General features: G+C 48.6%; 4 protein-coding genes across 4 annotated transcripts; 1 reads left to right on the top strand and 3 right to left on the bottom strand.

Moving 5' to 3' along the window:
- Positions 1-917: 917 nt before the first annotated feature.
- F5B22DRAFT_645274 (velvet factor-domain-containing protein) lies at positions 918-2,637 on the bottom strand (the record flags this gene model as incomplete). Its single annotated transcript, XM_047978554.1, has 4 exons — positions 918-2,197; positions 2,250-2,330; positions 2,392-2,462; positions 2,516-2,637. The coding sequence occupies 4 exons, from the start codon at positions 2,635-2,637 to the stop codon at positions 918-920; spliced, it is 1,554 nt and encodes a 517-aa protein (XP_047832131.1).
- An 11,037-nt stretch (positions 2,638-13,674) lies between these two features.
- On the bottom strand, positions 13,675-15,003 carry F5B22DRAFT_88493 (HotDog domain-containing protein). Its single transcript, XM_047980663.1, has 2 exons — positions 14,946-15,003; positions 13,675-14,883 (listed from the first exon to the last, which is right to left on the bottom strand). The coding sequence occupies exon 2, from the start codon at positions 14,460-14,462 to the stop codon at positions 13,977-13,979; it is 486 nt and encodes a 161-aa protein (XP_047832132.1). The 5' UTR covers positions 14,463-14,883; positions 14,946-15,003; the 3' UTR covers positions 13,675-13,976.
- Positions 15,004-15,501: 498 nt separating this feature from the next.
- F5B22DRAFT_88498 (uncharacterized protein) lies at positions 15,502-17,078 on the top strand. Its single transcript, XM_047980664.1, has 3 exons — positions 15,502-15,988; positions 16,140-16,465; positions 16,619-17,078. Exons 1-3 carry the CDS (start codon positions 15,638-15,640, stop codon positions 16,722-16,724), a joined length of 783 nt encoding a protein of 260 aa, XP_047832133.1. The 5' UTR covers positions 15,502-15,637; the 3' UTR covers positions 16,725-17,078.
- F5B22DRAFT_88522 (uncharacterized protein) lies at positions 16,970-23,840 on the bottom strand. The gene is made up of 3 exons (XM_047980666.1): positions 22,925-23,840; positions 17,475-22,827; positions 16,970-17,417 (listed from the first exon to the last, which is right to left on the bottom strand). The coding sequence occupies exons 1-3, from the start codon at positions 23,368-23,370 to the stop codon at positions 17,355-17,357; spliced, it is 5,862 nt and encodes a 1,953-aa protein (XP_047832134.1). The 5' UTR covers positions 23,371-23,840; the 3' UTR covers positions 16,970-17,354.
- Between the last annotated feature and the right edge of the window lie 2,438 nt (positions 23,841-26,278).

Below are 26,278 nucleotides of genomic sequence, written 5' to 3' on the forward strand. Positions count from 1 at the left end.
TTTTTCACTTACGTATATCTGTACCCATGAGCTCACGACAACGAGTCTCAAGAGATATCATATCAATCATATACAATGCATAGATTGCACTAGCAACTAGCTTGTTAAGTTCACCGTCCACAGTAGTGTAGAGAACAAGGGCGTAGGGACGTTGTCGTGCTCCACAGGTTCCAACTCCAGCTTTCATCTGGGTCGTTCCTAGCGCCACACATACTAGCCGGGGAACCTAGGTACAATAGCTGAGTATGTACAAGGAATGGCAATGTATCAAATTGAGATCTCTGTAGGTATCTATATTAAATTTTACGGTACATGTCTCGATAATCGTGACATCAAAATAAGCTGAGCTCGAGCAAGCCACATGGCATTAGCATTGCATCAGACCAAGATTGTGCCTCTTGATATACTAATATCCAGCTTGCCACTTTAGTAAGCATTTCTAAGCATCTGTTGTTTTTACGGCTTTTTTTTTTTTTTTTTTTTTTTTTTTTTTTTTTTTTTTTTTTTTTTTTTTTTTTTTTTGCAGTATACATGTTTTCGGATTTTAGTGGTAGTATTACTATTTAGTTTTCGTATCGTGACATGACAAAGAATGGGTAGTAGTGCGCGAAACAGAACAGCCGCCGTGGGGTATCTTTCTTCCAGAACAATGCATTCCAACCTCCGGTTAAGCGGGAAACAATAATTAGAATGTATATCTCTTTTACCTTTTGTATGCTTCAATCTTCGTAGATTAATCCCAATTCCATCGAGATATCAAGCAGTCGTCTCTTGGGCAATACCAAAAGAGTTGAGAGGGTATATTTTGTGATCTGCTCCACGATTGGCTGCCCATTGCCAACTGGATGCGTGCGCTTTACGCGTGGGACTGACTATCACATTAATCCGCTTGCATTTAGTAGCTCGGGACTATAGCCTTACTCGGATTTTGCGGTGACTCCATTGAAGACATCGGCATATCCACCTTTCAAACTGTCAGGCGGCATGTTTGCCGTCAAGGGCGTATTCATCCCATGCTCATGCAGGGTGCTGTGGTCGAAGGCGCTCGAAAGGCCGTGGTGGTAAGTCGGTGTGTTGTACGAAAGTTGGCGAGGTTGTGGCGGCGCAGAGACCTGTGATGTTGGTGCGTATATGTTGACCCCCATTGGAGATGTCGCGTTAGTCGGATGAGCATGTGGCCGTGGGGACGAGTCTGCCAAGCGAGGGGTACTCATCGCGCTCTGTGTGTGTGCCCCAACGGGAGCGAGATTCAACGCCTGTGCGCCACCGTTCTGACCTAGACTCGTTCCGTATAAATAAGCCATAGAAGAATTTTGTGATCCAGTGCTATTAAAGGGGGATTGGTGAACGGATGAGGGAGTGACCGGTGATTGGCGCTCCCCCACCGGTGAATGGAACATGCTTGAACCAGTGTGGAGTGAGGAGAAATGGGTATCGAGCCTCGTGGTTGGCGGTGGCATTTGAGGAGCACCCAGGGATGCAGAGGTCGGTGGTCCAGTACCAATGGAAGTCATCGATCCATGGCTCGCAAAAGACGAGCTACTGCCTGGCTGGTAGGATCCCCAAGAACGCGTCTCAAGTCCATTCTCTGTAGTTGACAAAGCCCCAGATCCGGTCCTATGTCGTTTGCTTGCCGGCTCATTCAAAAACATGTCTCCTTCGTGATACTGATCTGTAGAGTCCAACGACGACCTGTGCTGGACTGAAGGTCTCCGCCCCTGCCCAGGCGATTCGATGGCCATTCTCTTCCGGTCATATTTCTCTATGGCTTTGTCACTTGTCCGTTTTCGATTGAGGCTTAACCGGGAATCCTTCCGAACGCGCAGCCGAACGCCCTGATCACTAAAGGACCGAGTTAAGAACGTAGACTCATTCTTTTGCTGTTTTGGAAAATTTTTCTGCGAGTAGACTCGAAAAGGATTGCTGGTCACGGATGTGACAGTAACTAACGAATCAGGATCCGAGCTAACGCCAAACTCCATCTGCAGCAGATCGAATCGGAGGCAGTAATTACCCTCACGGCGGATTGTCAAGTCGCCGAACACGAAAAAGGCTCCTTCTTGATCACCAGGATCTTTGAGTCGGTGTAACGACGAGACCATCGTACCCGACATCAGGTTTGCCGGCGGCATTGCATCAGGACCATGGTCTTGGCCCGGCCCATATTCTAGATATGCAACGACAATGAGGTAGGGACCTAGCGTTAGATTAGAGTTAAGTAGACCTTTTAGGGGAATGCATTAACATACTTTGTTTGTATACACCATCAGGATCTTGGTCTGTGGCCACTTCCAGCTTCAAAATTGGAGGTGGATCTACTGGCCTCCGGTCTTTTGTAGTTCATGCAATCAGACAACAGCTCTTAGCTAGCATAACCATTCTAATGCTTACCTTTGTCCTTTCCATTCGCGGCTTTAGCATGCAACGGCTGCTGCATGAAGGAAAGCGTATATTTTTCCAATCTAGGTTTCTCCGTCAGGGACTTGGAAGCCGATACGAGTTGGAGAAGACCTACTGCTTGCCGGGTTGTTCTGGTGGATTTCCCTGTGTTTGAGCCGTGGGTAAACTTGGCATGCCTGAGTTCATCATTGGCACATAATGTGGGATATGTGCCCACGGTGATTGCTGATACGCCATTTTGTCAAGCAAGCGTATGTAAATGTTGTATGAAACGCAAAGTCGTTGCGTATAACGTCAAGGAGAGGCCCTCGGGTGTAGGAAAAACCAGGTGCTAAGCGATGTAAACGTATTCCCTTTCCTGTTGGAACTTGCTCGGTGATTCTGAGTCTTTGTTATATATGGAGTGGCTTGGATTAAGACAAACACACTCCCTCGATATCTTCGATCTACTGTTTGAATCGCGCCTAGTCTCTCTCCTATTTCTATTCCTTCGCTCTCTAGTGTTTCGACGCAGTCCCATCGAAGAGTGGAGGTCCTGAAAGTCCAACAATAATCAAAGCTAAGTCAAGAAGAGGCGCCCTAAAAGACACGAGCCTGACTGCTTGTTGTAGAAGATGGATAATAGGAATGCCACTATCAGGATAGGATCGCGGTTGAGTTTCGAAGGAGCTCGTGAGACCGAGACAAAACCCCGTAGGGCTTGGGTTAGTCTCGCTTGATCCTTATCTTCCCCTACTTGTGGTTAGAATGAATGTTGTGCCAGACAGCGCGCTTCTTCTATACCGTTCAACAGCTCTGACCTACAACTGACAACTGAGTTTGGTAGTCGATTGGACCAAGAGTGAGGTCGAGAACCGGGTAATCTCCGTTCTACGATTGTATCCCAGACTCGAAGCCAGCAATATGTGTCAATACCATTAGCTGGGTATCCGGTGAGTCCCGTGCTCTTGCGCCTGAACCAGAGAGGATATTAGCACTCAAATAACTTTATGGTCAAAATCTTATCGGCTTTCCAGTCTCTAAGAACATCGAACAATGATGGCGAACCGACTCTTGGTTTCCCGGGCTTAGTAGCTGTTCTTTCACGTTTGTGCAAGGAAATATCCCTATATTGTTCCCTGTAGCCCTCCGATCAACTCTCGTTTTCCTTCAGCTCAACTTGTATGGAGCAACTTGAACTGAACTTATGATAGTTAGACGGGAACGGGACGATTTGGTAAGTATTGTCTCTGGATGACCATGAATCGATGGTTTCGATGTCAACGCTACAAACGTAGAGCGCCGTAAAGGTTCGACGAGGAGGAGGGCTTAGAGAAGTGCTTGGCTGGAAGCAGGACCAAGGTGTTGGGATTCTGGTACTGCTACACGCAAGACCCGTTCCGGACAAATCCTGTATCTGTTTTCAAGAATCTTACGGCTCCATTAGTGGCAGCCTATCTCTGCAAGTAAGCTGAACCGATTGTGACTGCCTTCGTCACGATATATCGTTGTTTTGATGTAGTTATGTCGAAGTGGGCAACGCCAGAGCAGAACGATAGACACAAGAGCTAGCTTGCCAGGCGAGTGGAGAGGTTATGTCAGTCTCCTACACTGTCATGGGTGTGTAGGTCGGTACTTGTAGTGGGTGATGATTGTCCTGGTCTGGGGAGGCATGACAGAAGCATACATAGTACGGAAACTGTTAATGGTCTGACCACAGCTATAGCTTCAAAGGATAAGTTCCAACACAAATCCCAAGGTGATAAGAAGGCGAATCAACCAGGTTTAGGCAAGCATACACCTGGGGCATGTCACTCAACCCTTGAGGGTTGGTTTTGGGAGTCCTGTGTACACTGACTGGTAGGGTAGACTACCCTAGCCCCCGTTTATGTCGGTACAGATCTTGTACCTGCAATACTTTGCTCGTGGACAGCTCGATAGTCGCTACTTGGCGTCGATCACTCATGTCATGGTATGGTAGGATGCGTGGTACACATACATTAATAGGCAGGGATTAGACGGGACGAGTACCTGACAACGCAGTACCATCAGGCAGACCGCTTAGAGACGTCTGTACATACGCTAATACTGAGTATTAAGAAGAAGAAACAGGGGTGTGCTTTTATCATTCATGGCAGTGGACAGCAGCGTCTTTTACGATGTATACATGGGATTCCGGTTTTGTTTGTCTGTGCGGCAGTAGTTTGGGAGTTCATGCTCTCCGGGACATCCTCTTGCTAACCCTCAGAAATCACTCAACCGTCGACATCTTAACGCGCGAGAACACTGGATAGTCCAACATCCGAACCCTTGCTCCGGAACGGCATGACGGCAATGCTAACACGGGAAGACCCATCCTAGCCAGACACAGACATGAGTTGGGAGGCAAGCGATGGGGCCATCGTTAGCGCTGAAGGGAGTTTGTGGCAGGCTATCGTTCACGGCAAACGACATTGTCGAGTACACGTACACCAGAGGTATCACGACCAGAAGTGCCAGTACTGGGTACACATGAGCTCAATACAGGGCATGCAGTGGCAGGAAATGCCTATCACACTATTACACGTGAGAAGTACGTGTAGGTATTCGAGCATATGCAGGCCAGGGCAGCTTGCGCTCGTCGAGCAGAAGAAGAATGGGGCACGATGGAGCCAGACTGCAACATCAACCGCAAAAATTTCAGGTAGTTCGGGGGTTAATTATGGCAGGTTATGGAGAGGCTGGGCGCCACCTTTGGACGTATAGTTACTGCTTCACAATGCTCAAGAGGTACCACTACACTAATATAACTTGTTAGGATCTGTGAGATTTCCGTTCGATAGTGTCACGAGAAATAACGTCTGCTTGAATAGCATGATTTGCACAGTTCGTCACAGTAACAGCCCACTGTCCACGATCAACGCGGCCGACATTGGTAGTAGGAACTGGAATTTGGACTTTGGGCGGCAAATGAGAAGTGAATATCAATGCAGGGGCCTGTTAACCGATGGGGCCGAAGCCACCACCCACCCTTGTGCTGGTGAGTCCGTGATGCTGCGTGCGCAAGAAAAGCCCGAGTAGCTTCAGTCCCTAGATCGGAAGATAAAGACATCTTCGGATTTGTCTGTGCACTGCTTCTTCTGCAGCTACCAGCAAGAGTTGACGTAGGTATCTGGTGTTTCCCCAAATGCCTACAGGGCTGAGGAGATCGTTCACTTATGAAGTAGTTTCGCAATGGTCCATATCACTGGGGACAAAGAAGCCGGCTGGCAAGGGCGTACCGATTTGAGTTTGGCGGCTTGGGGCAATCGAGTGGCCAGACCTTGAACCTTGCACAGCTGTCATTTCACGTATCTTTGATAGACGCGCCGTTACTGGTTCAGGCGAAGCACTACTCCGGGGTTCCTCAACGTTCGTATCTGGTATCTGAAGCCGTACAATGCTCCTGACATGCGGTTGCCGTACAAGCCGGATATGACTAGAAAGACAGATTACGCGTAGGCGTTTGACAAGTCAAGATTCATACACTAAGACAGAAAGATGAGTACAGTACACAATGTGCGAATGTGGCGCCAGCACGCACGAGCTCTCCGTGACATCCATATGGCCTATCCTCGACTCTACTGTACTTACTTACAGTATGATCTGTGCCATGACAGCACGAACCGTAGGGATACGATACAAATACAGCAGGCGGGCGAGCGACCGGGGGCCAGTGTGGCTAGATAAAGCTAGTCAGGTTCTCATAGTCAAGAAGACGAACGGCTCGCAGTGGTGTCAAGGTACTTATTGCTTCATCAGCCTGCCAAATAAGGACGCTCATCCACTTCGAAGCAGAGCCGCAGAGTGCCAAATCGAACCGATCCTGTAAACACAAGCAGTATCGTTCGTCCGAGACAGGTAATGGCGCCAGGCCTGTACCGCCAAACATGACTGCATCCAGGATGTTCGCTGCTACTGTGGCATGTTGGAGGAGAACAACACAGATTCTCAGAAAGGAAGTGTAGCTAATTCCCCATGCATACACTAGCATATGCTACACAAGGACACATGACATGACAACGCCAGGGGTTCTCGGAACGTCCCTGCCAGTGGGGTCTTTTCCGACCTCATGTACACATCCATGTACCCGTGTACTCCATGTACACTTCTATCTGTGCGTTGCGTAGCTGCAAAAGGGTGTGATTCGGCATAGCCACAGTGGAATATACTTCGTAGAAGGATTACCGGCAGCCGATGACGAATACCTGAGCGAAACTCGCTAGGACTCGGGCAATAAGGTCCACGACCAGCGTCCCCGAAGGTCGAACGGCGACGGCAGCTTGTAGACAGATGACGGTTGATGTAGGTCAGAGAGCAAGGAGCATCACTGCTACGTACTACACCACCACCACCAACCACATCGCCCAAGGCATGGTGGGATGAAAAGCTTCCGCAGCATATTATGTCTACACAGTAAGATCTACCGCATATACCCGCAGTAAGGTCTAGCACGTGAACTAACCCCAAGAGAGGTAGTAGTGTCTAAACCCTACTTCGTAGGGATACTTAAAGATACCCAGCCAAGGTACAGTATACCAGGCTCTCAGCATTGTTGCCGATAGCTATTCTTACTGTGTTCACTTCGCAGCTTGACATCTGGTCACAATGTTGTTACCTAGTGTATGATCCTAAGTAAACCCGTGTTGACTAAGTCTATGGAGGGTATCCAGGTATTTAGCACGGCACCCAGTCCAGTTGGCCTTACTTACAATCACCTACACCAAGTAAGTAGTAGTGTGTACTTGGGCAGGCATTTGGCTCGAATCGAGCCGGCATCTCAGTTGCTCTTATCCGTTCTGATCACCGTTTTATTAGTATATATGCCTGGGTGCCTTCAATGCATTGCATGTACATTGGCATTGTCTTAGGACAATGCTAGGTTAGGCTGTTGGGTTTCCCCTAATACCTAGTCAAAAGATTATCATTGCAATTTGCAATGTAAAAGGGAATTGAAGAAAAACAACACATCGAATATGTACCATTCAGAGGGCGCCAACAGATACTACATCATTTTATTTAAGATTCTCGCCTTTTTCTGCTCTTCCATGACTGTTCCCAAGTTGATCGATACAGGTGAGATCGACGTCTATCCCAACCTATCATTTCTAATTGCCACCCACAATGCATAGGGAAATGTCTGGAGGCCACTTTCGGACCGACGGTTGAGACGTTTCGCCAGGCTTCCTGGTGATACAATCTGATAGTGATTGACGGTTCTCGACATATGTCTGCCCTGAATCTCGGTCAAGCGGTCTCGATCCTTAGCCATGCATGCACCGCTCAACGTGCGTTCGCTTCCAACAGACATGCCCGGCTGTTACCCCTCGCCAGATGGACCAGTTCCAGGCAAGTGCAGTACACTAGTAGCGCACCGTGATGGGTTCCGTTCCCTGGTGCCACTTAATCGTTGACCACCCGTATCGAAGATCACTATCCCGTGAGGTATTCTGGTTTGAACTTAGGCATCGGTTTGGGCACCATTGACTCTTCACCTCGTTGTTAACCCTGTGCTCCTGTCAAGTGTACAGTTCATCCCATATTTGCCATCGCTTCGATCTTGCTCTGAGACAAGGTGGCCTTCTGCCACTACAGCCGGTACTGCCGGAGATCGTGCCGCTGTATCGGCTACGCCATGCTAGTGACGGCGTGGATCTTAATGCCTTAGCTTGACAGCTTTGTAGCAGAGAGCGTTCTTAGGCCACTTACATATTAGGTACTATCTACTTAGGTAAGCCCAGGGGCTACTATAATTACCGAGCCGCTAAAGGTGCGTTAAGAACCCCGCGACAAGACTTTGAATGACTTCATATTCGCTGTTCTTCAGACCTTGAGTGACAGCATGCGCCAAGCGGTAGGTACTCGCTGTCATACGGAATAGCTACTCAGAATAGAGTATTCGTAAGATTGTCTATTGATTGTGGGAATCAAATTCCTTCCTGGCAGGGCCTACGTGCAATCTCCAGCGTTGTTCGTATTATTGCATACATGCTCCCCTTCAAAATGCACGATGAGCTTAGGCATGACCTAGATATGTAGGCCAATGACAATCGTTCCACAGAAAAGAGAACAAATTGGTTAAAGTTTTGACCTTATGCTCTATCTCCCTCTGTACTAGACAGAGAACAATTGCATTACAAGGAGAATGCGAGGTAGGCCACACTTGATCCCGTCCCGCTGACGTGTGTCAGTTTCAATTTCACCCATGTAGCCCACCCGCCATCAGATTCGGCTGAAGCTGAGCAAAAATCTCCGAAGGATGTTTTCGGCGAGTAGGGTTTATGCAAGCGCGTTTCTTGTCTACCTGAACAAGTACAGAGAGAGCTCTTGTTACCTATCTACACTAGTGCTGACAGTTAGATGCGCATGGTGCATGTAGTATGCCAGTCCCTACATATAAACAGGCTCACCATGGAGGATCTGGCCTTGAAATCGCTCGTGGGGTGTCTTGGAAGAATGCGAAACTGGTTACAGTATGGGCGGAAAGTCTCTCCCTTTACGCATCAGCAGTGCTGATGTTTTACACTCTACCGGAGGGTTAACATGCGATCAGACCCCATACCCATCTCGCTTATAGGGATCTCATTTCAGGCCAATCGGCGCCGCTGCATCTGTATGGCTACCGTGACGAGAATGCTGTTTCGTGACTGGGACCCCCGTCTGCTTTAACCCGGCTTATGCAAGATACTAACGATTTCCCGAAAACTAGCATGCACTAGGTAACTTCCCCTACCCCGGACTAGCATCTCTTCAGCAACTCCCGAGAACCCCCAATATTGATTGAGATCAAGACAGGAAGAGAAAATAGCGGTGTATCTTACGCCGGAAGATGCGACTCATGTTGGTCTCAGACGCCGCCTGGTATTCGCAATCCATCCGTACAACCTGGATGCCGTCTGCGCCTCGAACGCCAACGTCAACCTCTGGCAGGTTCAACTCAGAGAAACCCGGTTCAGTTTCTTCCCCTTGAGCCTCATCATGCGTCCGCCAGGGCGCTACGTTGCGGAATTATAACCATTTGGGGAATTCGCAACAGATGAGAGCCAAGCGAGGCATGGCCCCGAGTTGGGTAAAACGGACTTTAGAGTTAGTAATAGGTAATTGTGCCTTATATCATTTCTTGCCTATAGTAAGTATGTTAATGCTGATACTGCTTTGACCCAGTAGCTAAGGGGTTATGGAGGTCTTTATGAACTTGATCTCCTAGCTGTCACGTAGGTATATGAGAGTAAAATAACATCGAGTAACGTTACCAAAACAACTGGCTACGCCAACCTGACGAGATCACATTTACTCTTTTATCAAATCACACAATAATCATCACAATATCTTGGCCACAATCCTTGATCACATTGCATCGAGTACGAGGCATAAAGCAACGCTCCTTGATATTTATATAAATATAAACGTTTTAGATTTATAGGCTTGAGATTATCCATCCCTAGAGTTACCTCGCTTCCTGATACAAGGTATACATCATATCGCAGGCTATATAGGCAGGACAGCCTAGAACCTACCAGAGTCTTCTAGACTAAAATATGATTGTCTGACGAATGTCGCATTCGCAGTCGATGCCACATTATCTCTTGAAAACTTGCGTAACAGCTTGCGGTTTCAATTAAAACCATACATATACCACTTTCAAGCTTGTAGATCTAATTCACTGGTGATGTTAGGTGAGATCGTTAATCATAAGACTTTAGGTGCTCTCAAAATAGTATACTCGGGGCTATACATTTAGCCTAAGAGCTTGAGACTATGTGGAATCTTGTACATGATTGCATCGCTTCATAGACTAGTGTTATTGCTATACAAGATTACACATTGGAGACGTTTCTCTAACACGAACGAGACTTGACCTAATCATAAGTTATTCCGGCAAATACTATCAAGAATATGTATCACTTGTAAGCGGAGTGGTCCAGCTTGTAGCAACTTTTAACAACCAAGGTTATACAAGCTGTACGTCGGGAGCTACACGAGCATTAATGAACATCAAGTTTACAAAAGAGGTCACCAATACATCGGTTGATATGAGACTATGTACATATATCACCACTCTTCATCCCCGTCGTAACTAGAGTTTCGAATATTATAAGGAAAGATACCTTGATTTATGGTTATCATACTAGCCAAATATCGAATAATTCAGAACAGTCTAGCATCAGCATGCTATTAAAGTTACCAACTCCCAACTTTTGAATTAGAAAGTTCTAATCAGCTCCTACATATCTGTCACAGTATTGGATAGAACCCCCACATAAATGACGTATAATACTCTTGTTGTTGCACAGATAGCCCTGATTGACTATCCTATAGGCTGATACTATCTATAGAGGCTCTCTCTGTCTCTTTGGGCCATAGTGTCGCGGCATTCTCACTGGGACCGAAACAGTCAAACTTTTGTTACACCTGCAGATAGTGTTTCGGTAATCCTCGAAATATAGCAGTATTGTACGAAACCTAAAAACTTTTAGATGGGAGTACTAAGCTCGAAGCCCCCAAATATTTACTATTCATGTGTCAACTAGGAGTGCAAATGGAGATTTAACTAAAGGAGTTGATGCCAAGGAGGATGCCCAACTTTAAATCTAGAATAAAATTTTTACGAGCATCTTCTAACACATTTAGACCACTAAAACCGGCAACCCTTGGGATAGGAATGGACAGTTTAATATAGACGCGTGCTATAGCTCTATATTTCACGCTCGTTCATAGTTATCAGATCGATCTGCTACAGGATAGAGGCAGAAGTACCATTTTATCAAGTAGAACAGTTAATAGTGCTTGGTATTTTAGCCGGTTGGCCTCTGTAACTCTGTACTCTCGCTCATGATCCCCGCAAACCGCGCGGTAGTTTCACGTAATGTACCGTATAGTTGAGATACCTATTGTAGGCATGTACTTGGATAGAGCAGTGTGAAGTATTACTATAATTACATAGGTACTTCGAACTCCTTCCGTGTTATTCAGAACCTCAAAGAAGTCAGGAGTGATGGTGTGGCGTCTGGGGCAACAACCCGGGGAATCACATGTTTGCTGGTTCCTACTGGCTGTGGCCACATTTTCAATTGGGAGGCCTCAGTCATAGCCGTGCTACATTAGCTGACCATATATCTAGGAATATAGCTTCAAAAGGCATTAACATAGACTTACAATACACTTTCCCCGCGTTAAATCCAAATCAAATTATATATGCACACTAGACGGGAGGGTTCGGATTCTTTCGGATCTTGGAATCTCCGAGCTGTCAGATAATCACAAGCAAGGAAAATGTTACTCGGTCTATAAAAAGGGGGGCATCATTGCACATATATGTGACATCAATGGGATCTCGATTTTGATTTGTGCCTATAGCAATGCACCGTCCAAGAAAATAACCTGGTCTTGGTTGTCATCGCGTAACATATACCATCTTGGAGAAGTATACTCGTGACGTCCAAGACGATATCTCCGCAGCCTGCAAGGTTTGCCTATAAAACACCTGGATAAAATAAATTAGGTAGCCGCTCAATGCGACTGGATTGCGAGATGGAATTCCTAGCGTAACGCTTAGAAGGAACTTATATATGCCGTATACGGTTTCACAAATCCATCAAGGCCAATGTAACAAGACGGAGATACTCAATGAAAACGCTCAAGATCTGACCATCATTGGCAATTAGTAATCTATTTGTCGTGCGACAAAATCGCTGATGTCACGGCCACCTTGAACCAGGAGGAGCCATGACGATTTGATGCGACCATCTCTGCCGCACGTAATGATCTTACCAGATAGGACGAACGAGAGGATCTGGGGTCTAGGCAGGAAGGCTACATCTACCATGCTGCTGACTGGGTTGCGCTAAGTACAACCCTTGTCTGCTTGATCCAACGAGCCCTGCAAACTTGTCAAATTTGTTGGCTCAGCCCTGCATATAACTGTTGAGAGCCGTCTCTGGCATAAGTACTGTACGCATATGAATCGGCACAGTTAAAACAGGCAACCCAGGGAGGCCGGTAGGTAGGCCGGTCGGTAGGCAGGGCGAAGTGACTGTAGGTGACGAGGATGGCGATATATGTACATATAAGAGACTTGCTTGTCTTAAGAAGCTGCGCCATCCTTGCACACACATACATAGTATGTATAGTTGGCTCAAAAAGAACGCACTATTTTGGTAGACGCGCAGGCGTCGGTACCGAGCCGCGCCGTTGTCCGGAAACAGCGGAGTTGGAGGCTTCGACAGCCGAACCAGCGTTGGCGATATCTTGATTCGGTAAGAAGAGACGGATCTCGCTCGCGCTCGCAGCAAACGTTTCACTTCTTTTTTGTCATGGGCACCAGGATTCGACATGCGACCTTACCCCGCGCCCATCGTTCCCCTCGTAGACCCTCGCGTCCTCACCTTTACTCAGCGCCAACCCAGGCAGGCCAGACAGATCAGACAGATCAGACAGATCAGACAGATCAGACAGATCAGACAGACCAGGCAGACCACAGCCGATAACCAGGCACATATAGGATTGCATAAATACTGTACGCACACTTACTATGGAGATATCCTTCGACCAAATACTACGTCGGTATTATGTCATACCCCGGAACTGCTTCCGTCGCTGCGTATATGTATAAGTAAGTACGTAGTATGGTCATGTATGTACCTATGCCCCTGGCACAGGTTAATTTGTGTTATGAGGGGTAAAAAGCAGGCATCCTGGGTGCCGTGCCGACACGTGTGTAACATGCGGTTGCACGCCTACAGGATCTCCCTATATTAATTGACTTATCTATAGGCATGCTGCCGACACCACTCTACTTACCGCGTTGACAAATGATGAACTCTAGCCGAGTCCGGGGGATCACCAAACCACTGTATGCGCATCATGGATCTAGGTAAGTAGAGGAACAGATGGATGAGGGGGCAAGCCTCCAGCAACCAGAGGGGATGGCATGTCCAGGTGGGCTGACCTGACCGAATTCCGGATCCAATAGACATTCATACGTGGTACGATCACACTTCACGGCCCGCGACCGATTCTGCTTACCGTACATGCGCACCGCAGAGCGCGACGCTAAGTAGAGGCGTTGAGAATCCCATGCGACCGTCCGAGCAGCCTAGATCTGTACAACGTCTATCTGGAGGGTAGCATGAAGCTCTAGCACATCTACCCTACGATAGGCACATGGTAGCGTGCCTCGCTTACTTGGGAATGCGAATGGCTACATCGACTCGAGGCCGGTGAGGAGAGGGTGGAGGATTAAAAGAACCCAATGCTCCCCCGTCCACCCCCCCGTCCTTATGTGATGACGGCTATTGGGCTGTTACACCGGATCTGTCAAAGAAAAGAGGCCCCTTCTGTCCTCGCGACGCCCAAAAACCCCAGGTCTTAAGGGAGTTTGCTATTACTAAGGTGTCTGCAATGGCCAGACATCTCGTGCCGTGTCTGTCGTGTCTAGATTGATCTATGGAGGGAAGGAAAAAGGGGATTAGAGGCACAGCCGCCCAAAATGGAATCTCCTACCATCCGAACGAGGAAAAAACGCCCCTGTAGCCACGGCTGCTACCCTGCCCCGGTGAGCAGCAAAGAACCAGCCAGTCTTATTTTGGCGGCTCCCGCAGCTTCACATACTTGGTATGTGTGCCAGTCGCGATAATGGGGCCAGCTGTCCCGTCGACCACCTTGGAAATGACGATGCGCGTGAATGCGATCGATCCCCCGACCTTCTCGGCGGTCCCCTCGATCTCGACCTCGTCGCCTTCGCGGGCCGACGACAGGTAGCGCACGTGGATGTCGACCGAGACGCCTGTCTTTGCTCTGAGATCCCATGTCGCGATTGCCATTCCGCCGGCCCAGTCGGTAATAGCGGCCGATACCGCCCCGTGAATGCCACCGCCCGAGTTGATGTGGTTGCGCGTAAGCGTCAGCCGTGCCTTGACTGTTCCCTTGGTCGCGAACACGATCCTTACGTCTGATAATAGAAAGTTGTATATAGCTGAGTTCGGCAGGTTCGTGCGGACCAGGTTCTCAATATGCGACTTGATGGCCTCGTCGTTGTGGCTGCTTGCGTCCGTGTTGTCGGCCATTGTGGCGGTACCAGCAAGGTATAAGCAATGTGGTCTGAACAGGTTTCACCGGGTATATTCCCGACGCCGAATGAGTAAGCGCAATGCGTGTTGTGCGACGATTCTCTGAAGAAACGACTCTTACAAGTAAGTAGAAAGTGTTAAGCCGTGGTCGCTTGGGAATTCATGCAGTAAAAAGCCACAATACTCCACTGATCACGGGCATTCTCCGATGCGTCGCGGTAACACTCCGTACAATACCGGGCTTTAGTGTCACAGTCCTTGTTCGCAAACTTCCGAACTCAGATTGCGAGCAAAAGAAGCAGGAAATTGATTAATAGAATTGTCGCGAAGTCTAGATAATCACCTACACTAGTTGAATAACAACAATTGAAAATTACCCTACAAATATATGCTCTGTGAGAGATCTGCTTTGGACGCTCTACTCAGTGCATTGCTTGGTTAGCATATACCTAATATTATTCTTGATTGGCTTCTTCCTACACAAACTAATCGCGGAGTCGTCATGTTGCAGACCTGGAGATCTCAGAGCTGTAACTATATTATTAAGACATACAGTTATACGATATATGGAAAACCCCATCGAAGACCCCGAATGTTGACGGATGCCTACACTAGCGGCAGCGTGTTCATTTCGGAGCCCTGTGCCTCCGCCCGAATTTCTAGGCAGGCATCTGAACAAGTCCGAAGGATTGGTAATACCCCACTAAGTGCACCTCTGGAAAGACTTAGGCTTAGTATCACCGCCCAAGTGGACTTGATTCGCCGACCCGGGCATAGCCTCTGCCTCTTATAGACGTTAATGAAGCTATTTCCAGCCCGTGTGACTCTTACGGCAATGTCGCGTCGTGGGTTTAGATAAGCCCCTTCCTCGGCCGACGAGAGCGCGACGACGCGACACATTGTCGCAAATGCTTCATCCAAAATGCATTTTCAGACGGGTTTGACACATAATGCTTTCTCTTGCTGAATAATGAAAGCAAAGGGAACGAACAGGGGGTTTAAAAAAATTCAAAGTTAAATGTACGATTCATTGCTATATCAATAGACGCACGTCGCCGAAAGTTAAAGTAATCAATCGCATTGCAATCCTATTCCAAACAGACTCGCACCCGTGAAGCAAACATCTTTAATCTCTATCTATACATCATTGATATCACCGCAGTCCATCAACCATGTCCTCTCCGCAAACAACAATAACCATATTCCGCGGCTTCAAAGACGCCAACGCCTTCGTCTGGTCGCCCTACGTGACCAAGCTCGAGGCCCGTCTGCGCTTCGCCGGCGTGTCCTACAAGACAGACGTAGGTTCGCCGCGCAACGGACCCAAGGGCAAGATCCCCTACGTCGAGCTATCAAGTCCCGGCTCATCAACACCCGAGATCCTCGCGGACTCGACGCTCATCGTCGACGCCCTATGCGATCGCGGCACACTGCGAGATCTGCAAGCTCGTCTATCGAAAGTCGAGCGGGCGCACGATCTGGCGCTCAGAGCTCTACTAGAGGAGAAGTTGTCGGCGTATCACGTGCGTATCCCCAATACACCCATTTCCAACATCGATTCATGTAATCACCATTTCATCATCTGCGTATAATGCATGAATTATCTACAAAAACCTACATTCCCCAAACCTACGCAAGACATCACACACACCGCTAACACCGTAACAACAACAGACCTGGGAGCGCTGGACGCAAAACTACTACACGATGCGCGACCACGTGCTCTGGTCTCTCCCCTGGCCCGTCCGCGCACTCGTAGGCTCGATGATCCACCGCTCGACCGTATCGACACTCCACGGGCAAGGAACAGGGCGTTTCAGCGCCGAGGAAATCGGGCATTTCCGTCGGGAGATCTGGGCGAGCTTCGCGGACCTTTTGCTCGAGTCGCGGTCCAAGACTCCCAAGGAAGACGAGCCATTCTGGGTCCTAGGCGGACCCGAGCCTACCGAAGTAGACACCGTGATGTTCGGATTCGTTGTCTCGACTTTGCTGTGTACCGCGTAAGTTTTTTTATTTTTATTTTTTTTATAATAATAAACCCCCCTTGCTTACACACTCTGTTTTTGTTATCCTTTCCTCGGTCTATGTATAACTACATCGCACAAGGGAAAATAAAATAAAGAAAGAAATCTCGCTGCTAACATCTATAAAAGTGGCCCTGAATCACAGGCTGATTTGAAGAGATTTCCCGTACTGATCGAATATGCGCGTCGGATCCAACAGCAGTATTTCCCTGACTACGAGGCTCTGCCAGCTTAAGGCGGTAGCTAGCATGAAAAATATACCAACGCACTCCACCAGTTTCTTCTTTCTGTCCCCCTTTTTGGTGCGAATGTAATTCGAAGACTTAGGATTCACTAGTCAAACGGGTTACATAACAAGGCTGTTTCATCTGGAATGATTAATGAAGGAAACGGAAAATCGGAGCTCGGTGGACGGTGAAAGAAACGCAGATGGCCCATAACCTATAGCACAAAACTAGCAGGCTTGATAATTTTCACGAATGTAGAGAAAGAAGATGGAGGATCAAAAAGAGGATGGAAGAGAAACCTAGAATTGGCCAACTCTCGCACTTTATGCTTCTATCAAAACCTGCCGCCATCATACACTAATGACTGATTCGACGTAATGCCAAACGTATTCCTTATGCATCGTGTGCTGAACGATGTGTACCCTCTAGCCTTTAGGGAAAATAAGAAACGCCATATTAAAATAAAATATTACCACGTAACAATAGCCAGTCGCTGAAGACATCCTTCCTGAACCATTTCCGTGCACAGCTCTCCTTCGTTCTAGACCTGGGATGGACAAATTGTGGTGACTGCGTATAGGCAGCAGATATATTGGCAGTGACATAAAGCTATCGGTCCTTCTTTACGATCGATAACTTTATGCGAAGTAGCTCTTCCAGAGGACGCCTTCTAGGTCTTCTAACTGATCGGAGGTAAAGTACTAGATAAGCTTTAGTTAACAAGAGGCCTTCAAGCTCTGAGGTGATGATTTACTAACCTTTTGGTCCACAGCCCAACTATCCTGTCTGGTCTTTTTGAACTCAGAGAGAATACCTTTTGTAGCCTGTCCTACCACGCCGGGGTCACTTGCCGCGCGTCTTGCTAAGAGAGCCAATACCTCAGGCATCCAACTTGGCGGTGGAGTCGCATAAGGAAATGCTTCGATCAGGGCGCCAAGACCTAGAACAGCAGCATGCCTCTTAACGACTTTTTGTGTATCACCCGATGGTGTCTCAGTGCCAGGAGTCTTTCTCTTCGGCATAGGGTTACGCGCTAGCTGCGTCTCGAAGCGGGACTTCAACGTTGCGATGATAGGATTGCGAATGGCTACAGGAGAGCATCTGATCATACCGGCGAGCGTCGCGCCGGCTACTGTTCGCACCTCAAGCTGAGAATCCGCCAGCATATCGCCAACCGCATCAAAGAGTAGCTCTCTATTAGAGGTATCCATAAGGAATAGGCGTCTGAAGTATATGACTTGCATATTCACAAGAGCACGCAGTCGCTGATGCCAGCTGGGGGATGTCGTGCCGAGGCGAATTAGCGCCGCAATAAATGGCCCATCCTCTCCAGTGCGGAAGGGAATATTCGGTAGATGACGATACACATGGTACGCCAGCCGCATCAATTCCGGGTCTTCTTTCACGTCCATCATATGTAGCAGTTGGTCGACAAATGGGTCTGGGAAGAAGGGAATCAATTGTGTACATTCCTGTGACGACAAAGTGTTGTCCAGCCATGTTAAAACAGTCTTGGATCCTGACGTGTAAGGGGAGGGCGTTTGTTGGCCAGGAGTACGCTGTTGCCGCCATAGCTCGAGGCGGTCAAACACATCTTTTATGGTGGCGACGAATTCTTCGGTGGGCTTGTAAGGCTTAATGCCGATGCTAGACTCCGTCTTATTCTGCTCGAGGAGGGCGTCCACACTCTCAAATGCTTCGTAATATCGAGTGCGAAATATTGTAGCGATAACACGCCCCATCGCCTCCCGAACAGACTTATACGGGTGATCTATGTGCGCGAGGAAGTCTTCGAGGATAGGTTTCTCGTGTCGGAAATGCCAACCATTATCATTGATCATGAACTCTAATAGTTGCACCTTGGAGGATTCTTTGAAAGCCGCATTGGAGTTCATGTCAAGGCGGAATGAACTGAGCTTGCTGATAAGATCGTGTGCTCGCCTGGGATCCTTGCTGTCCAAGAGGAAGTGGAGGAATGTAACCCAGTATGTTTGGTTTTCAGGGGTTAGGCTATCCGCAAATATGTTCACAATTAGTGGTAGTGCGAATTCCCACACTTGTTTTCGTGTCTCGGCAGTACATTCAGGCAAGCCAACCAGAATGGCACCCAAAATCTCAGCCGTTGCTCGATGCTGGTGTTTGTCGCTACCGTCGCCGTAGGCCTCAGCCACTAACTCTTTGACATCTTCGAATGTGATCGCAGTCTGTCCAGCATGCATGAGATCAAACACATGCATCAGAAGCACGACATTTGAAGTCCTGAACCGATCAGACGACGTATCTCGCGGCTCTTGCTTCAAATGATCGAAAAATTTAGCAAGCCACTGCCTTGTGAGCAAGCTGCCAATATGCTGCCGGGTAGCACTTTCTAGCTCATCGTAGCCATCAAATCTCTTGGACCTTTGCTTAGTGGCATGGAATTTCTTTCCCCAGACCAGCCATCCCGGATAATCTGCGTCTATGAGGTATTCCGCTTTTTCTGGGTGGTTGAAGTCATCTAGGTATTTGGCGGTGAATTCAGCGTCGCCTTTGGGTACTGGTATAGACGTCTTGTTCGTCTCACACTCTTTTTCTTCGAGATAGTTCCGATAATTGTGCTTATAAACAGCTCGCTGGTCGATAGCAGAAAACACTAAGGAAAATGCGGACATGTAGTTAGCCCTCAAGCCGGGATGAGGGTCGTTAGTACCACTGGCGACAAGCTCAATGAACTGATGGGGTGCGATGCTGTCAAAGCGTATGGAAAGGTTGGTGGCGAAGATGGCACATCGACTGGCTGTCTTCCAGTGTGATTCTCTTGCTAGTCCTATCAGTTCTAGCCCAAGACTTGCCTTCTTCTTTTCGACCTTCGCCCTACGTTCGACGATGAAGTCATGTCTCGTTTCAATGGCTTTTGAACAATCTTCATCTGGTTTGATCGAGTCTACGATATCGCTATCCGTTATAACCATCAACTCAAAGCGTTTGCCGAATTCAATGAGTGGATATACGGCTGTGGTTCCGAGAGTCTGGATGGATGTTTTGTCAACCCCGGCAGTCTTGATATACAGCCGCATAAGGTCAGGGGCGAAACGCCAATCTCTGATCGACGTTTTCAGAAGACTGGTGAATAACAAAGTGTACATGGCGCCCTTAATTCTATCATGGTCGTTCTCATCCAAAGCCTTGCGGAACCTCTCGAGGATAACAGGAATGACCAGTGGCCTTCCTCCAATTAAGGCTTTGACTGAAGCATCCTGAGCGCCTTGTGCTATCCTACGCACGTCGGCGTACGATGAAACGGACGATTCAGCAAGATCAAGTAGTAATTGCTTGTCCAGTTCACTCTTGCGCCGAACAGTTGAGTTGTGCTTAACACGCTGTTGCTGGTATCCATCCGCTCGCTTAATAAGCAAAGGACGCGGATAGTGCTTGCGCAGACCGCTAATCTTGAAGGGAGCTATGTCTGCCTTATAAAGTCGAATAAGGCGGTCTAGTGGGTGCGCGGACCGTTCAAAGCCGACATCGGTAATCCAAGTGCGATAGGCAGAGTAAAGCGCCGTGAAGCATGCAACATCATCTTCTTGGTTAATGTTTAACCATGAATGTGTTCTGGACAACAATTTGCCTATGTCATCTCGAAGGCTGTGGAGATGATTATAAAGAGGTGTTCCAGGAGTCAAGAGGTAGCCAGCTTGATAATTGAACTGAGGTTTTGTCTCATCATCTTCACCTGCTTCTGCCAGTGGATCGTTAGACTCAGGATCATCATCATCATCCTGCATGATCACATCGTCGCTATCTCCGTTTGTGAAACCATTTACGTGGCCATTAACCTCACCCGAAGCTCTTTTCGGGTCAAAAAGAGTAGCAATGCCGGAGATAACAAGTCGCAGTTGGCTGAGCTGGCGAGACGTTTCATCGGACCATTCTTTGTTTTTACCGCCTCTACTTACAGGCGGTTTGTCGCTCATGAGAGCCTCAAGCCGGCGCATTGCAGAGCCTGTCTGAGACTCGAATAGCTCAATAGCGAATTGGATTTCTTCCATCACGGGCCGGTGCCATCGAATGGTGAGATCTGCAGGCTTTGTTGTTTGCCCCCAATCATTTACGTCCAGGCCACGCTGGATGACTTCAGGCTCATACAATGCGGTATCAATTGGATAAGTATGAGTGAGATTAAGCAACAAATGATGGATGAAGTTGCTGATGTGGATGGCCGGAAGACCACGGCAGTTTTCCTGCATGTACTCCGCTATGTCAAATAAATCCTTCTTGTAATTGAGCACCTCGCTTCCCACATGGACGGCGCACATGCTCAGAATACTTATGTGCCAGACCAGAGCTCTATCACGGGGAAGTATTTCCGTACCACTACTACGGTCGGATGCAGCACCGTTCGAGTCAATCTCATGGCGGATATTGACAATAAGCATCGGGATAAAGACCTTCAGTGTCTTTTCTGGGTTCACCTTGCAGAGGGCATTGCAAATCCACGCCATGGCATCACGTGCCTGGTGTACAACGTGTGACGACACAAAGGTTGCTAGTTTCTCCAGAGCCATGTCGAAAAGTTCAGGGGATAGAGACGCAAACATCGGGGTCAATGCTGCTGGTAATGTATTGATAATATTGTCCTCTGGTGAACCGGACCTCACTTGCGATGAATCTGGAAGATTTTCCAACAAGGTGAACACCTTTCCCAGCAGCGTGATAACAAACTCGCCAAAGCCAGCTGTGGACGACCGAGCTATATCAATCTCGTCTTCATCGTTGAGCTCGTTCTTGTAGTCAATTTGAACATCTTGGCCTTCTGCTTCCATTCGGTCCATCTCTCCTTGTACCCATTGCATTGCTAGGCTGGTGTCGTGTATCTTGCTATTCTCCTTGGCCAAATTGACGAATGGAATACTGTAAGCCACAGTTTGAATGAAATTGAGCGTATATTGAGTCTTGTTAAGATCGTTGGCATCGATTCCTGGGAGGGCAAGTGCTAACAGTGCGGTGATGTGACACCGCCAGCCTTTCTCTCTCGCCATGACATTGGCAATCATCTGCAGGCCGATGAGACTGGACGTAGTTCGGTGCACTTCGACCAGGCCTTGCAAGCTAGGATAGAAACGCTGGAGAGCACCGGGAAGCATCAAATTAGGTTCCAGAAAAGTCAGATTTTGAAGAGCGCCAAAGTACATGCTGGTGACGGAGCTGCCTTTGCCATAGAGTCCCATGAAAGTGACTTCGCGCAAGCATAACACAAACCGCCGCTTGAGCTCCACGTTGATACGCCTGTCGGCAGGTGTATCCATCTCTCCGCTTTGTTCCTTACACCAGCGAGATACAAATAGCTCGGATAGGTAATATGTAAGTTGGGAGAGCATTCTGGTCCATGACCCGTGGTTGGAGGGGTGAAAGAACGTGTCAACCGACTCCATGAGACCCTCTAGACTATTGAGAACGGAACTCTCTTTCTCAAGGCAATGTGGTGATAATGATGAGACTATCCACCTCGCTATGATATATGTCACGGGATGTTTTTTCTTATCCTTCTCCAAAAACATAGCCATGCCGGCTGAAAAGTCGACATTGCTATACGGGGAGTTGGCCTGACCAACAGGGATGTCGGTGAGACGAAGAACGGCCGTGAAGATGAGGTCTGACTGCTCGCGTGTATAGATACCATGCTCGCCAAAGGGTACATGTACGCAAGACAGAAAATCTCGGGCCAGCCGCGAGAAGATATCGAGCACTGTGCTGTCGACAACCCTGGACCGTGATACTAGCGACCACATATGGAAAAAGGTCGGAAGGAAGTCGGATGGTTGAGACAGCGGTTCAGTCGGTGGGGCAGGAGCCGTGGGCATCAAGACGTTCAAAACACCGAGCACAATGAAGCCATCGGAAAGATCTGACGTGCTAAAGTACGGAAGAATCTCCTGTAGCATGGCATATCGCTCTTTTGGATCAAAGTAGGACTGAGAGTGAAGACATAGCTTCCAAAGACCCTTAAGCCCTCGCCTCAAAGTGGCTGTGTGTGATGGCGCTTCCGCAGGCAAAACAATAGTCTTGATGTCCTTCCAGAGCGGTCGCCAATCGAGTGTCAAATCTTCTTGTGGTTTAAGGAAATGCTTCTTCCTAATAAGTCACATACATTTAGCTTCATTGCTTCAATCGATATGGGGGGCTGCCGGAAACGGGAGGGGTCGGGAGGTAGGGAGGTGGCGAAACAAACCTTGTCAATGTCACAACCATCCTCGAGAATCTGTCCGCTGCACTGCTATCCAGCCCTGGAGCTAGCGCGAGGTGAAAGTAGAGCTTTGCGAGCTTAGCCCGCAGCTCGTGTGGCATGTCGAATTTCAAAGAGAGCCATGCTTGCAGTTGTCGTGTCCAGTGCAAGGCGCCTGGGGAGAAGTCCTCGGCCTTGACTGCGATGTAGAGCTGTTTTAGTATCCCTTGCAGGGCAGCATCACGCCGGGATTCCGCCTCGACGTCATATGGCAAGAGCTTGAAATAAGCAAAAGTTCGCGGCCGATACCGTTTGTTATCATCTGTGCTTGCCTCTGAAGGCAGACCTGGTGAGGTTGCCCGGGATATGGTTTCACCAATAGTGTGAGAATTTATAAGGTGACTGGCCAAGTTGAAGGCCGTCGACGATGACGGATCGTAGCCCTCATCCATGACAACCAGAGAATCTCACTCGCTGCAGTTATGGAAATGCGCGGCAAAGGTGTTGGAGGAGGAAGTGTCGACTCGAGCGAGGGGAGGAGAGTAGTATAGTGACACAAAACGGTGGCATCAACCTGTAAGTGCGGTTTATCGAGAGTCGTATTCGTGGCTATAACTGGGGCTTCGTGGCGAAATCGTCTCGCAGGGCGCAAAAAGGCCGATGTGGCAGAGCAAACAATCAGACAAGCTCTCTAGACCGGCCGCACGAGGGGAAATGGCTTCGATCTCTTGCTTATATTGTTCCAAGAGTACCGCCCGGTCGCAAGATTGCGTTCAGGAATGGGTATTATCAATCGGGTGGTATGCAGGCGACCCAAGTAGCCAGTTAGTGTGACGTCGTACCTTAAGCCCGTAGTTGGCAGAGCTATTACTACTACTACTACACTATATGCCTGGCGTGTAGATATATGGGCGGGCTAGTTTGGGGGGGAAGTCGGCGTATCGTATCGGCCGGGGGGTCATCGGTTTGTTGGTACTTTGCGTCCTGAATATCCGAACCCTTACACCGCGCCGTCGTTAGTCCTGGCTATATAGAATACCGAGTAGATAGGGAGGCTTCGCACGAATCGACGCGGCGAAACGGCAGGAGAGCGAGACGAGAAGAAGAGCAGTATGGTAAGAAGATGCTAGGATTTGACTAATCTAGACGTTGGGAATTCCCCTACATACCTCAGCTAAGACCCTTGGTCGACTTCTCTGCAACAATACCTTGTTGGCTCTCTAACGACTAACGAACTGGGAGCAGCGATAATGTACAAGTGTGGATCGAAAGCGAAGGCAGCGCGGGACCAGTGAAGAGGGGTCCAGGTCAGTCGTTTAGAGGTTACCTTTGCGCTGACACTGGGGGATTCGCATTCGGAATGAGCATGAGAGAGATGAGAAGACAAGCAAGCAAGCACTTTAGAGGCAGATCCGTTGGGCGTTTTATCATCGAAGCGATGGGATTTGGAGAGCTCTACTTCATCTACCTAATCAGGGCAGGCGAGCTTGAATCGTCACACTGCAGGTGCCTTGTCTGTCAACGACGCGCTTAGTGTATCCTGTACCTCTCGAGGTCGCACCATGTCGCTGGGTACCTCCGCGGGTGACCCGAACAAGCCGACGCACAGCGGTCCAAGGCCCCATCTTCAGCACCTGCCCCTCTACCTAGGTACTGCCTGTCATCACTGGCGCCCCTCTCCAGGCCTTTTCCAGGCCCTTTCGAGGTACCTTCTTGATCTGCCTGGGGGTACATGGCCAGTGCCTTACCAGTACTTGCCAACAATCAATGGATGCTTGGCTGGCGTAGCATATGATGTTGAATTAATGGCGATAGATCATTCTCATTGGCATTGACTACAGACCTCCTGATGATGTTCAGTGAACCTTCTAGAATGCATGTCTGTATGTTTACGCGTTTGTTTTGACGGAGGAGACAATACCCGTTCAATCGACGCCATCTGGTTGGAAACGCCTCCCTCCCTGCGTAACATCAAGGGAAAGATGTCAACAAGTTCACTCTAATAAGCCTCCTCGTTATCAGCAGTATGAAGAGAACCTTTACAATGATCATAGTACATGCTAAGAACGAACCACCTAAGTAGCTAGCTATCTTGGCCAAAGGGGCTACATTGTCAAGTCCTCGACCTGACGCCTCTCCCCGTTGGTATTTGTCCCATATCACGAAGCTTATAATCGATGCCATCGTTAAACCAGACCTCGGGACTCATTGGCCCTGCTCCTTCCACCCTTCTTCCAGGATCGAAAGGCTTCTGTGTAATGGGGCACAAAGAGGAGTTGCTTGCTTATGCGATTACATTAGATACTACCTTTGTCTGCCACTGTTCCTGGCCAATAGAGCATACGGCCTTGCAATAACTACCAACCTAACCTCCTTACTTTACAAGTCGCCTACATTACAGGATTAGACAAGTGAATAGGTATCTGGTAGATACCTAGGTAGGTAAAGATACAGGCAATTAATCTACTGTGAGGGGTATAAGAAATACTTCGAGCTTTTTACCATGCACGGTTTAGACATCTTCATCTTCTCCCCCTGTCATCTTGAGCTGCATGCAGAGCGAAGTAAGTATATCTATAGACCGGGAGTTCGAAACCCTTACTGCAGCAGCTGCAAGTAATGTAAAACGGATGCATTCAGTCTCAAACCACCTGATCGAATAGTATCATGAGATCGCCTACAGATCCCTCTATCCTCTTATCTCTGTTTACTTCGCGCAGAGGGAATGGCGGGGTAAGGCATAGAGCATTATTATCCCACAAGTGAAGCTCGAGATGGGCCGACGGCCGGCTTGCACAGCCTACACGAAGTGCGTGTTAGTCGTCGTGCCACGGCTATCCACATTGCATCGCTATCTACATACGTGCCTACCCCTCGTCCACTCTGGCGCCGTCTTCTCCAGCATGATAGGCCTCGTATGCACATATACACACCCTGATTCCCGAGTATTCGGGCTCCAGATCCCAGGCCCGATGTGTCGACTGCAAGCGCAGTAGGACGTGCCAGAGCGCTTGGTCATGCGCATGACGAGAGCAAGCCCTTTAATTCTTCAGCCTATTGCAACCTTGCAACTTTGGGCGCGCGGCATCTCACATGCGAACAACCACCGCTGCTACTTTCTCCTCACCATCCCTTTGTTCTTGTTGTTCAGCTAGCTTCCACAGTATTCGCGCGCGTACGTAAACCTAGCTCTGCCTGCCGAATCCTGCCGGATTAAGCCGCTCCCCTTTGCCCTCGTGTTACGTTGCGCATCCGACGGACCACCCGGCAGACTTTACCGGCTGGCTCGGATTGGCATAACGGTAGGATAGGCACGTGTGAGGATAGAGCAGCTCACCTCGCCGGATAGGTCGAGCAGAA

The sequence above is a fragment of the Xylaria bambusicola genome (assembly GCF_022495145.1).
Source record: "Xylaria bambusicola strain CBS 139988 unplaced genomic scaffold F5B22scaffold_14, whole genome shotgun sequence".
Taxonomy (NCBI): Eukaryota; Fungi; Ascomycota; class Sordariomycetes; order Xylariales; family Xylariaceae; genus Xylaria; species Xylaria bambusicola.